Below are 12,236 nucleotides of genomic sequence, written 5' to 3'. Positions count from 1 at the left end.
AAGTGGATAACATCAAATTTATCTATATTATACTGTATCTGCCACGCATCTGTCTACTCACTCAACCTGTCCAGGTCACCCTGCAACCTAACATTCTCTTCACAGTTCACACTGCCAGCCAGCTTTGTGTCATCTGCAAACTTGCTAGTGTTGCTCCTAATTCCCTCTTCCAAATCATTAATATATATATATATGGTAAACAGTTGCGGCCCAACACCGAGCCTTGCGGCACTCCACACGCCACTGACTGCCGCTCACTCCTACTCTTTGCTTCCTGTCTGCCAACACCCTACCCCCAATACCATGTGCTCTAATTTTAGTCACCAGTCTCCCATGTGTAGGTTTAGTTTTATTGTCACGTATATCAAGATATAGTGAAAAGTTTTGTTTCGCATTCTATCCAATTCAATAATACTGTACATAAATACAATCAAGTTAAATTCAAGTACAATATCGGTAGTGCAAAGGGGAAGATACAGTTATACACAATGGAGAAGGGGTGAATCGGAAAATATCCTAACTCATGGAAGGACCGTTTATAAGCGTGATAACAGAGGGGAAGAGTCGAGAGAGAGAGTCAAGAGTGTTTTATTGTCATATGTCCCAGATAGAGCAATTAAATTCTTACTTGCTGAAGAAGCTGTTTCTGAGTCTGGTGGTGTGCATTTTCAAGCTTCTCTACCTTATGGGAGCAGGGAGAAGAAGAAATGGTCAGGGTGGGACAAGTCTTTTATATAGTTGTTTTTCCAAGACAGTGTGACATATTGTTAAGTTAATGGTGGGAAGTCTGGTTTTTGTGATGGACTGGGCTACATCTACAATTCTCTAGTTTTTTGCAGTCTTGGGAAGAGCTGTTTCCAAACTAAGCTGTGATGCGACTCAACAGTATAAAATACGATATGATGCCACTTTATTTATCTGAGAGGGAAATTGGTCTGCCACCAGTCAAAAGATACAAAAGACACAAGGCATTGAAAGTGTCATGTGCACTATAATAATAATAATAAAATGATATTTAAGTGACCAGTTATTGCACAACACATGTAATATTACACAAACATGAAATTAAATTATTGAGGGGGGGGGGGGGTTCAGTCTACCCCATGACAAGTGGGAGGAGTTGTACAATTTGATTGCCACAAGGAAAAAGGATCACCTGTGGCGTTCTGTGCTGTATCATGGTTGTCACCAGTCTGTTACTGAAGGTGCTCCTCAGGTTGACCCGTGTGACATGGAGGGGGTGAGATGTATTGTCCAAGATGCTCTAGTTTGAGGAGCATCCTCCTTTCCGAGACCACCTCCAATTAATCCAACTCCACTCCCAGGACAGAGCCAGCCTTCATGATAGATGGATATCGATGCAATGTGACAAAAGGGAATTGTGTAAGTGGGCAAAAAAGTCATGGTGGGCCAAGGGACTGGTTTCTGTGCTGTACAACTAACTTCTGGGCTTCTAGAATTGTTAGTTATTTGGGGTCAGAAGATATCTTGTGGTGAAAATAATTTTTGAATGTCAACTTCTACCTGATTTTCCATTCGGAAATCAATCTAATGAAGGATTTCGGACCTGAACGGAGTTAAAGGGAAAGAAAGTAAAGGGATGGTTAATGACCCCAGAATTAACGGAAAAGGAAGTTCACAAAGGGATAGGAGAGTATGGCCAAGTGTAATAGGGATCGATGTGAAAGGTGAGATTCGTAAGGAATTAAAAGTATTGTATATGAATGTGCGAAGTATAAGAAGTAAAGTAGATGAGCTTGATGCTCAGTTAGAGGTTGGTAGATATGACATTGTGGGGATTACTGAGACGTGGCTGCAAGAGGATCGGGCCTGGGAACTTAATATATATATAATCCTATAGAAAGGACAGGCAGGTGGGCAGAGGAGGGGGGTAGCTCTGCTGGTGAGGAATGGAATTCAGACCCTTACGAGGGAAGACATAGGGGCTGACGAGGTAGAGTCACTGTGGATTGAGTTGAGGAATTGTAAAGGCAAGAAGACACTAATTGGTGTTATATACAAACCTCCAAATAGTAGCCCGGATGTAGGGTGTAAGTTGCAGCAGGAGATAAAACTGGCATGTAACAAAGGTAATGCCACTGTGCTGATGGGGGATTTCAATATGCAGGTAGATTGGGAAAATCAGGTTGGTTCAGGACCCCCAAGAAAGAGAGTTTGTAGAGTGCCTCCGAGATGGATTCTAAGAGCTGCTTGTAATGGAGCCGACCAGAGAAACGGCAATTCTGGATTTAGTGTTGTCCAATGAACCAGATATGATAAGCGAACTCGAGGTAAAGGAACCGCTTGGAGATAGTGATCATAGTATGATTAGTTTTAATCAGCAATTTGAGAAGGAGAACGTTAAATCGGTAGTGTCAGTGATGCAGTTGAACAAAGGGGACTATGAAGGCATGAGAGGGGAGCTGGCCAAGGTAGAATGGAAAGGGATCCTAGCAGGAATGACGGTGGAACAGCAATGGCAGGAATTTCTGGGCATATTTCTGGGCATAATCCGGAAAACGCAGGATCATTTCATTCCAAAATGGAAGAAAGATTCCAAGAATCAAACTAAAAGAAAAGATGTATAACACAGCAAAGAGCAGCCGGAAGCCAGAGGATTGGGAAACTTTCATAGGACAACAGAAGGAAACAAAACGGGCAATATGGGCTGAAAAGATGAAGTACGAAGGGAAGCTGGAGAGGAATATAAAGAAGGACAGTAAAAGCTTCTTTAGATATGTTAAGGGAAAAAGAGTAGCTAAGTCAAATGTGGGTCCCTTGAAGGCAGACACGGGTGAAATTATTATGGGCAACAAGGAAATGGCAGAAGAGTTGAATAGGTACTTCGGATCTGTCTTCACTAAGGAAGACACAAACAATCTCCCAGATGTACCGGAGAACAGAGGATCTAAGGGGGTAGAGGAACTGAAAGAAATTTTCATTAGGCGAGAAATAGTATTGGATAGGCTAATGGGACTGAAGGATGATAAATCCCCTGGGCCTGATGGTCTGCATCCCAGGGTCCTCAGGGAGGTGGCTCTACAAATAGTGGATGCATTGGTGATCATTTTCCAATGTTCAATAGATTCAGGATCAGTTCCTGTGGATTGGAGGATAGCTATGTTATCCCACTTTTCAAGAAAGGAGCGAGAGAGAAAACTGAGAATTACAGACCAGTTAGCCTGACTTCGGAGGTGGGAAAGATGCTGGAGTCAATTATTAAAGAGGTAATGATGGGGCATTTGGATAGCAGTAAAAGGATTAGTCCAAGTCAACATGGATTTATGAAAGGGAAATCATGCTTGACTAATCTGGAATTTCTTGAGGATGTGACAAGTAAAATGGATGAAGGGGTGCCAGTGAATGTAGTGTATCTAGACTTTTAGAAAGCCTTTGATAAGGTCCCGCACGGGAGACTGGTGACTAAAATTAGAGCACATGGTATTGGGGGTAGGGTGTTGACATGGATAGAAAATTGGTTGGCAGACCGGAAGCAAAGAGTAGGAGTGAACGGGTCCTTTTCAGAATGTCAGGCAATGGCGAGTGGAGTGCCGCAAGGCTCGGTGTTGGGGCCGCAACTGTTTACCATATATTAATGATTTGGAAGAGGGAATTAGGAGCAACACTAGCAAGTTTGTGGATGGCACAAAGCTGGGTGGCAGTGTGAACTGTGAAGAGGATGTTAGGAGGTTGCAGCGTGACCTGGACAGGTTGAGTGAGTGGGCAGAGGCGTGGCAGAAGCAGCATAATATAGATACATGTGAGGTTATCCACTTTGGGGGCAAAAACAAGGGGGCAGATTATTATCTCAATGGGGTTTGGTTAGGTAAGGGGGAGGTACAGCGAGACCTGGGCGTCCTTGTACACCGGTCACTGAAAGTTGGATTACAGGTACAGCAGGCAGTGAAGAAAGCTAATGGAATGTTGGCCTTCATAACATGAGGAATTCAGTATAGGAGTAAAGAGGTTCTTCTGCAGTTGTATAGGGCTCTGGTGAGACCACATCTGGAGTATTGTGTACTGTTTAGGTCTCCTAATTTGAGGAAGGACATCCTTGTGATTGAGGCAGTGCAGCGTAGGTTCACGAGATTGAACCATGAGATGGCGGGACTGTCATATGAGGAAAGATTGAAAAGACTAGGCTTGTATTCACTGGAGTTTAGAAGGATGAGGGGGATCTTATAGAAACATATAAAATTATAAAAGGACTGGACAAGCTAGATGCAGGAAAAATGTTCCCAATGTTGGGCGAGTCCAGAACCAGGGCCTACAGTCTTAGAATAAAGGGGAGGTCATTCAAGACTGAGGTGAGAAAAAACTTTTTGACCCAGAGAGTTGTGAATTTATGGAATTCCCTGCCACAGAGGGCAGTGGAGGCCAAGTCACTGGATGGATTTAAGAGAGTGTTAGATAGAGCTCTAGGAGCTAGTGGAGTCAAGGGAAATGGGGAGAAGGCAAGCACGGGTTATTGATAGGGGATGATCACAATGAATGGCGGTGCTGGCTCGAAGGGCCGATGGCCTCCTGCACTTCTATGTTTCTATGAAGTGTTAGGTCTTTCCATGAATGCTGCCAGATCTGCTGTTCTTGGGTTTTTTTTCTGGTTTTATGTCATTAGAAGAATGTTTCCCGTGAAAAATTATTTTTGGAGGATATAGAGTAAAACTTTATGTTATTTGTGTTTTCCAACTTGCTGACTTTTGAGTTTTCCCTCAACAGGATGAAGACGAGAAAACTCAGATGATCCAGCCAAATAGTGACATGATGGCTCATCCAGTGGCTGAACGATTGGACATTCTGATGTGTGTTTTGCTGTCTTACATAAAGGATGTTTGCTATGTTAATGGTACTAATTATATTTGCTATTTGATAAAAGATGTTTCATCATAAATTCATAGAGGAGAGCATGGAATTTGCAGAACATGTAAGGAGTGAACTTGATCAAATGCATGTCACAAAGAATTAGACAGAACAATCTAGAAGCCAAGTACCATGTTGATTCAGGTAGTGAGAAATGTTCAGGTGAGGGTATAGGTGCACACGTAAGAGGCCAGAATATGGTATTGAAAATTTGGAGGTAGTTCTAGGGATAAGATTAGCCAAATCCAGAAAGGGATTTGTAAATGTGTACCAGAGGGCATAGCCTCTGAATAAAAGGATGTACCTTTAGAAAGGAGATGAGTCATTTCTTTAGTCAAGAGGTTGGTGAATCAATGCCACAGATAGCTGTGAAGGGCAAGTTATTGGGTATTCTTATGGCGGAGATTGACAGATTCTTGATTAGTTGAGGTTGTCAAGGGTTATGGGGAGAAGGCAGGGGAATGGGGTTGTGAGGGAAAGATAGATCAGCCTTGATTAAATGGTGGAGTAGACTCGATAGGCCAGATGACCCAATTCTGCTCCTGTGACATGAGTTTGTGAAGATGTTGCATTTGAGGTAGTTGTGATGATTAATGTCAATCAGCTTTCATTACAGTAGAGGATGTGGGCAAATTCCATTACGAAGAAATTTGAATATACATTGAGCTTCAGAATAGTGTTTGAAGAAATTATTGCTTCGGTTAACTAAAGCTTTGATGGTTTTCGAACAGGAAAATCAGGGGTCAGGCCTTTTTAAGAAATGATGACACCAGGGTGTGGTGACTCTTTGTGAGCTGTCCTCTGTAGATACTCTCATTACATCTATTACAATTGTTCTTTTCTTTTAAATTTCAATTCGAAGGCTGTCAGAAAGCAGTGATCTATGTGTTACTCCACTAATCTTATTTTAACAGTTTGGAAGAGACCGTTTATCCATACTTTTTACATTCTGTCCAATAACCTATTTGTAGTCTGTGTTTGTATATTATCCTCAGGTTTGTGTGTTCTGCCCTCCTATGTGGGACCTTTTCTGTCTTCTTAAAGTCCAAAAGTACAATATCCAATGGTTTTCCCTATATCCATTCTACTGTGGTCAAAGAACTCCAGCAGATTGGCCAAACATGAATTTCTTTTTACAAGGTCCTGCTGACCTCAATCAATCCTCCTGCCTGTCCCACTTAGGCGACTGCAGGAGACTATGCAGTCGCCACATGTTCGTGGATGGTTGCCGGGGAGCCACCTTCATGGTCGTGAGGAGTTCCCGCATTCTGGGAACTAGTCGCGGCCTCATAATGGTCGCCGTACATTTTTCAACATGTTGAAAAATTAGCAGCGACTAGAATAAAGCCGCCATGGAGAGTAGCGAGAATTCTCGAGCCGTAGGTGGGTGGCCAGGAGGTCCTAATGGGTTGCAAAGGGGTTGAAGGTTCTCGGAGTGAAAAAAAAGGTAAGCAGTAGTTTTCAGAACCAAGGATAACCGACCGGTAATGTTAAATGTCCACCAAACTTCACAGCCGTGTATCTCTGGCTTCTTAAAAGTTGTCTCCACTCCTTCTCCCCCCTTCTTTTAAAGGACTTACCGTACACTGCTTTAGCCATCTTTTTACAGCGCCAAACTTCCTGTTCATCGCGATGTGTGTCTGTTTCACCTTGGCTTTGCAGAATGTGAATTTTTTAGACAGCGCTGCCCCCGCTTGACCTGTCCCCCGCCTGCATAACTGTCTGGTGAAGGCAGCGATGTGTTTGCGTGTGTGTTTCACTCTGACAGTCGCCGTTCCAGTTGCCGGTTTTTCAGGCGACTGCCGGCAACTTGACAGTAGCCGGCATTCCACTGAAAAATCGCCTATATGGGAACAGGCCCATTACTTTTATTTCTCTCTTTGGGGACATTGCCAGACTTCCTAGGTATTGCTAGTATTTTTCTCATTTTTATTTCATATTTCTTATTTCTTATTAATGATTTAATAAAGCAATTAAAAAGAATAAAATAAAATAAATCCTCCACTGAAGGCAAGTGAATAATTAAAATTCAATCCAGGATTCAAAACATTAGATGTTTTAAATTATGCACTGCTCAAAAATGTGTTACTGTCATTATTATTTGATTTAAATTGATTTGTAAACTCTTTATTTTTCTGCAGGTGAGTTGATGGTAACCCGGACAAAAGACTTGTACCGTGACTTGTTAGTGGTGTTCGATAAACTGGTTCTACCCACTCATGCTTCTTGTCATGTTCAATTTTTCATGTTCTATCTCTGCAGTTTTAAATTGGTGAGTATAAGCTTATGCATTAATTCATTGTGATCTAGATGTTTTAAATAAGACCCTGATCCCACACCAGATTAATTTTATAGCTGGCGTTTGGGTAAATTTGGCATGGATTAGACAAGGACTATCCTGCTATTTTACTTATAATTGAAACATGACACTGGTCACCAGATTGGCTTGCAATCGTGTGCAATTGAATAAACAATAAGAGTAGAAAACAAAGTTACCTATTTAGCTGTTAGGTGGGTTTGGCTTTAAATCAATAAATACATCTAACAACTAAATAGACAGAGGTAAAAGAGTATTCATATTATTTATAGTATCATTAATACCATTGACATCATCTTTAGAAGTGCTGCCACCATCATTAAACGGATGGCTATGTGGATGTATGCTGCCTATTTAAAACTTGCACTGGAAAGCCGCTGTGCTCAAAACGTGTCAAAGAGATGCACAAAGAACCATTTATCACACTCTTTTTTTACCCCAATTGCATTTGTCATTCCAATTGACCATCTCAGCATGGCAGTTATTTTGGAATTTGGAATTTAAGTAGATATCTTCTTTCATGCCGGATATTTTGAATGATCTGTTAGTAGTTAACCGTTTACAACGATAGCTAATGTATCTGCATAGCACAAACTTTTTATGTCTTTCCCTTGGCCTCTAATACAAATAATAGTTGTGATATACATAATTTTCTACCACTTTAACTATTCACCAATTACTAATTTTAACCTCCTTCATTGTGCCCAGCAAAAGTGCATTTCACTACCAGTGATAATTTTTATTATTGGTGATAATATTTTATTATTGGAATATTACTGCGGAAAGACGTTTTTGTGGCCCATTTTAAATGGTTAAAATGAAATCTTTACAGTATGTACTGTTTTGAATTCCATTACTTTTTTCCCCAAGGGAAAGATGATCCACATAAGGATAGTTCTAAATCAAATATCTAATGAAAGTTCAGAACACCAAATGAATAAAGTTTTGACATCAACTTTCATTGCTGATACCTGTAGTTTATTGCAGCTGATCTACAAATAAGTGTTAAAGATGGAGATTATTTTAAATGCTTTAAATCAGAACATGCTGATTTTAAATAATAAAAAAATGCTGATACAGTCCGCCAATTATAATTTTCAGGGACTGGCAGAGAGTTTCCTAGAACATCTTTGGAAGATGCTTCAGAATCCAAATAGCCCAGCAGTAATAAGACAAGCAGCTGCAGGTTACATCGGAAGTTTTCTGGCCAGAGCAACGTATATCCCTCTGATGTAAGTGAACTGTTCCACTGCTTAATATCTTATAAATTAGAATATAATCAGATGATTGAAACCCATCATGTCAGCAGCTCGGTAAGTCCATGATTGTGATTCATCTACATGTTTTAATTTTGCATGTAATTCGGGGCACCTTAATGATGAATCATAAATCATAGTGTCCTAGAACGTGCACTCAGGGGTATCGAAACAGCACTGATTGTTCACCTTGACACAGCAGGCTATAGACTTTCCTTAGCTTACAGACAAATACCCTCTTAGGGCAACCTTTACATCATTGTTGACGTTATGAGGGATTTGTAGAATTGAACAAGGACAACAGCAAAGAGGCTCTTCAAACAATTAGGTTGAATAATCCTTACCGAACTATGCAGACGACTGCTGCGCCTGCTGAATTCTTCCAGAAAATTGTTTTTTGACCAGGGAGGAAAAGGATGGACTGAGTGGTGTTCACTGTGATGTTCTGAGGGATTTTGGGGTCCTTGTACAAGAAGTATAAATTCAGCATGCAAGACAGCAAATGAGAAATTTATCTTTATGTAACGAGGATGGAGGGCAAAAGTAGGAACGTTTTGCCTCAAATATACTCTACTGCAATTTGGGTGATTTATATAGGAAGGATATTCATTTCTTGGAGGAGGTGCAGAGAGGTTCACCATCTTAAGAGGGAGTTAGATGTGGCCCTTGTGGCTAAGGGGATCAGAGGGTATGGAGAGAAGGCAGGTACGGGATACTGAGTTGGATGATCAGCCATGATCATATTGAATGGCGGTGCAGGCTCGAAGGGCCGAATGGCCTACTCCTGCACCTAATTTCTATGTTTCTATCTCCAAGAAATGAATATCCTTCCTAAATAAAGCACCCAAAATGCAATTGGAACACGTAGGTTTTCAGCAAAACTTTTTATTTTGTCCAGTTATGAATGGGATTGAGCAGATTGGTTAATACAGTTTGAAGCGTAGATTGAGAAGTGATCATTTTGAAAGATTCTAGATCCAAGACTATCTGGTGCGGGGACATTTCTTCTGGTGAGAAAATAATCCCAGGATAGGCAAGGCCAAAGAGAAGTTTCTTCTGTCACAAAGTTATGAATCTGTGGATTTCTCTATCCCAGAAAGTCATTAAGTATATTCAGTATAGAGGTTAATTCTCTCACAGTGGAGAAATGTCTAAAGGTTGGGTTAGGAAAACAAGCTTGGTTTCTTGTGACCTTCTCCTGCTTCTATTACTGAAATTATTTTGCTCCATGGACAGGTGTTGAGAAGTATAGAATTATTTTATTTTTACAATTTGGACGGTCACTTTTTGGGGCAGAAACGTTATAATTTTAGGGCCTGAGAGGTTACTCCTGCAATCACTGTCATGTTGCAATATAATTTTCTATTGGACTAGTTTATTTTCAAAATAGATATAAATTATGGAATAAGGAATATTGTTGTTTTTGTAAAGTAAATAACATAAATAGTAGTTGGGGTATTTGAATTAAATACAGTAAATATGGGTGTTTCCATATATACAGCATGCAGTAGTGAAACTGAATGTCTCCAAACTTTCAGGTGATTTCCCAGTTTTCCATGTAATATTCCTATTGTTTCATATCTTGTATTTTAAGTAGTATAGATCATGGTATGAAGCAAAAATAAATGAATCTGTTTTTAAAAAGAAAAATATCAGATTTCTTGCCCTGTGTTTTCTTGCCTTTTTGTGTGACATGCTTCAAGCAGGATTTCATCAAATCCATAGGCTAATTTATACCACAAAGATTACATTAATTTTGCAATTAAATTACTCAATATAAGCTAAAGTCTGATTCTGCTTATGATTTTTATCATTTATCACCCGATAAGATGGTTTTCTGATGCTCCATGTTTTTGCAGCAGAACGTGAGTAGCAGTGTCCATTTGGTCCCGTGTGAAATGTTTGAACTAAAAGCAGAGTAACTGTTTTTATATTTATTGTTTTTATTGTTCATATTTTATTTTTAAGTTTCCCATTGAAATAATAATGAATAGAACTTAAAATCATGAAATAAAAATCTAGTTTGCTCACCTATCGATGTCTCATTCTGTAGTCACTCCCGTTGTTTTTGCACCCGTCGCGATTTTTAAAAAATATATATTTTTACCAACGCAATTGTAATGACCCTGACCTGGACTACGTGCCTCGTGGTGAATTACGTACTGACATTTTGTAAGGGAGCTTAGAAATCAGTATAAGAGACTATATGTCTTATAAGTTTTTCTTTTTTTTTCAATTTTGAAAGTATTAAATTTTGGTCACATTGTGGTCGATGTTGATCACAAATGAGCTCAAAAGGATCATAGGCAGGCCCATTTTTAATGCTGTGGTATTTCATTGTGATTTAAATAACTTTCAAATTTGGCCACCCATGTCACAGGTTGGTACCCTTATTTACGGAAACACCCATATACAAGAAATAAATTCTTATTGTCTGAAATGCACCAATAATGAACTGATTCATTGAGTAAAATTTCATTCCCTTGACTAGCACTGTGAAGGCTTGTTTGGATCTGCTGGTCCCCTGGTTACACCACTACATTGACAGCCAAGATGCTGGAACTAAAGGTTATTGTGATGTGGTTCTTCATGCGTCGTTCTATTCTGTTTGCCAAGCTGTGTTTTATATCTTCATATTCCATTGCAAGCAGTTATTGGATGGGAATCTAAAAAAAGGTGATTGATTAGTTTTGTATTAAATTTGATTAAAACATTGGAAGTGACTGTAAAGCTATATACTACGTTCTTAAAGTGGAAAACTAACTTGGTGTTAGGAATAATGAGTGGTGCCCACCACAGAGACATTATACAGATTTGCACTTGCAAGTTTATATATTGTTTGTCTCAGTTGCTGTATACCAGGGATTCCCAACCTTTTTCGTCCTGTTTACCCCTGGTAACTTTTTGAAAATAAATTTACCACCATCCTGTTGTTTAATAATTTGAGTTTACACTTCTACCATAATAAAGCAACTGACAAAGGGGACATTTTAAAATACTGTTTTTAACAAATCCAGAATCAACAAATTTACCCCCTGGTTAGGTGAAATTTACCCCAGTATGGGAATCCTTGCTGTATATTCTTATGTTACTATCTCAAGGTCCACAATTCTGTTTCTCGTCTTTGCTGTGTGACACTGAGGTTGGGGAAATGAGAATCCATATTTGCTGCTGCTCTATTGGAATGGAACTAGTGAGACTTTCTAAGGGTTCACAGTCTACTGTCTCACTTGGGAGTAGTGATGAAGAATAAAGTGGAAAGTGTAATATGTCACAGCAGAGAGTTAGTCAGTAATAACTTTACACACTGGTCAGTGGATGCTTGTTGTATAACATTGATAGAGTTCTGAGAATGACAATAAGTTAGCGAACCTATATGATGCTTTTTTCTTTAATTTCCGTTGAAGTCTTTTTAAGGATGTCATTAATTTTGCATTGCAAAGTGAATTTTAAATGAGGTTTTGAAATTATTTTTTTACACCCTTATTTTTGCATTGCTGTACAGGTTTGGCATACTTGCAGAATCTAAATTTTGAACGCATGGTAATGTGCCAGCTGAACCCACTAAAAGTCTGTTTACCTTCTGTTGTCAACTTGTTTGCTGCTATTACTAGGTGAGTATTATTGGATGTTGGTAATACAATATCTTGGACCTAAGTACAAAGGCTGTTTGACATTGCATTCCATATTTGAATGATTTGAATTGTGAAATGTGTTTTAAGTATTTATAGACGTGTAGCCTTGATACATGTAGAATGTATAAAAATAACATCAAAAAATTTGGAAATAAGTTGTTCAGTATA

The 12,236-nt window shown here is 39.4% G+C and overlaps 1 protein-coding gene across 2 annotated transcripts in view; it reads left to right on the top strand.

Moving 5' to 3' along the window:
- Nucleotides 1-12,236, top strand: part of rrn3 (RRN3 homolog, RNA polymerase I transcription factor) — a 47,730-nt gene that overhangs the window by 26,965 nt on the left and 8,529 nt on the right. For both annotated transcript variants that reach the window (XM_033040297.1, XM_033040298.1), the window contains exons 11-15: nucleotides 4,720-4,846; nucleotides 7,002-7,132; nucleotides 8,279-8,409; nucleotides 10,925-11,109; nucleotides 11,939-12,047. In XM_033040297.1, coding sequence (XP_032896188.1) covers nucleotides 4,720-4,846; nucleotides 7,002-7,132; nucleotides 8,279-8,409; nucleotides 10,925-11,109; nucleotides 11,939-12,047 — 683 coding nt within the window. The remainder of the gene's footprint in view (nucleotides 1-4,719; nucleotides 4,847-7,001; nucleotides 7,133-8,278; nucleotides 8,410-10,924; nucleotides 11,110-11,938; nucleotides 12,048-12,236) is intronic.

The sequence above is a fragment of the Amblyraja radiata genome, chromosome 22, assembly GCF_010909765.2.
Source record: "Amblyraja radiata isolate CabotCenter1 chromosome 22, sAmbRad1.1.pri, whole genome shotgun sequence".
Taxonomy (NCBI): domain Eukaryota; kingdom Metazoa; phylum Chordata; class Chondrichthyes; order Rajiformes; family Rajidae; genus Amblyraja; species Amblyraja radiata.
The sequence above is the reverse complement of the archived record's forward strand: the minus strand, read 5'-3'. Positions and strand labels throughout refer to the sequence as shown.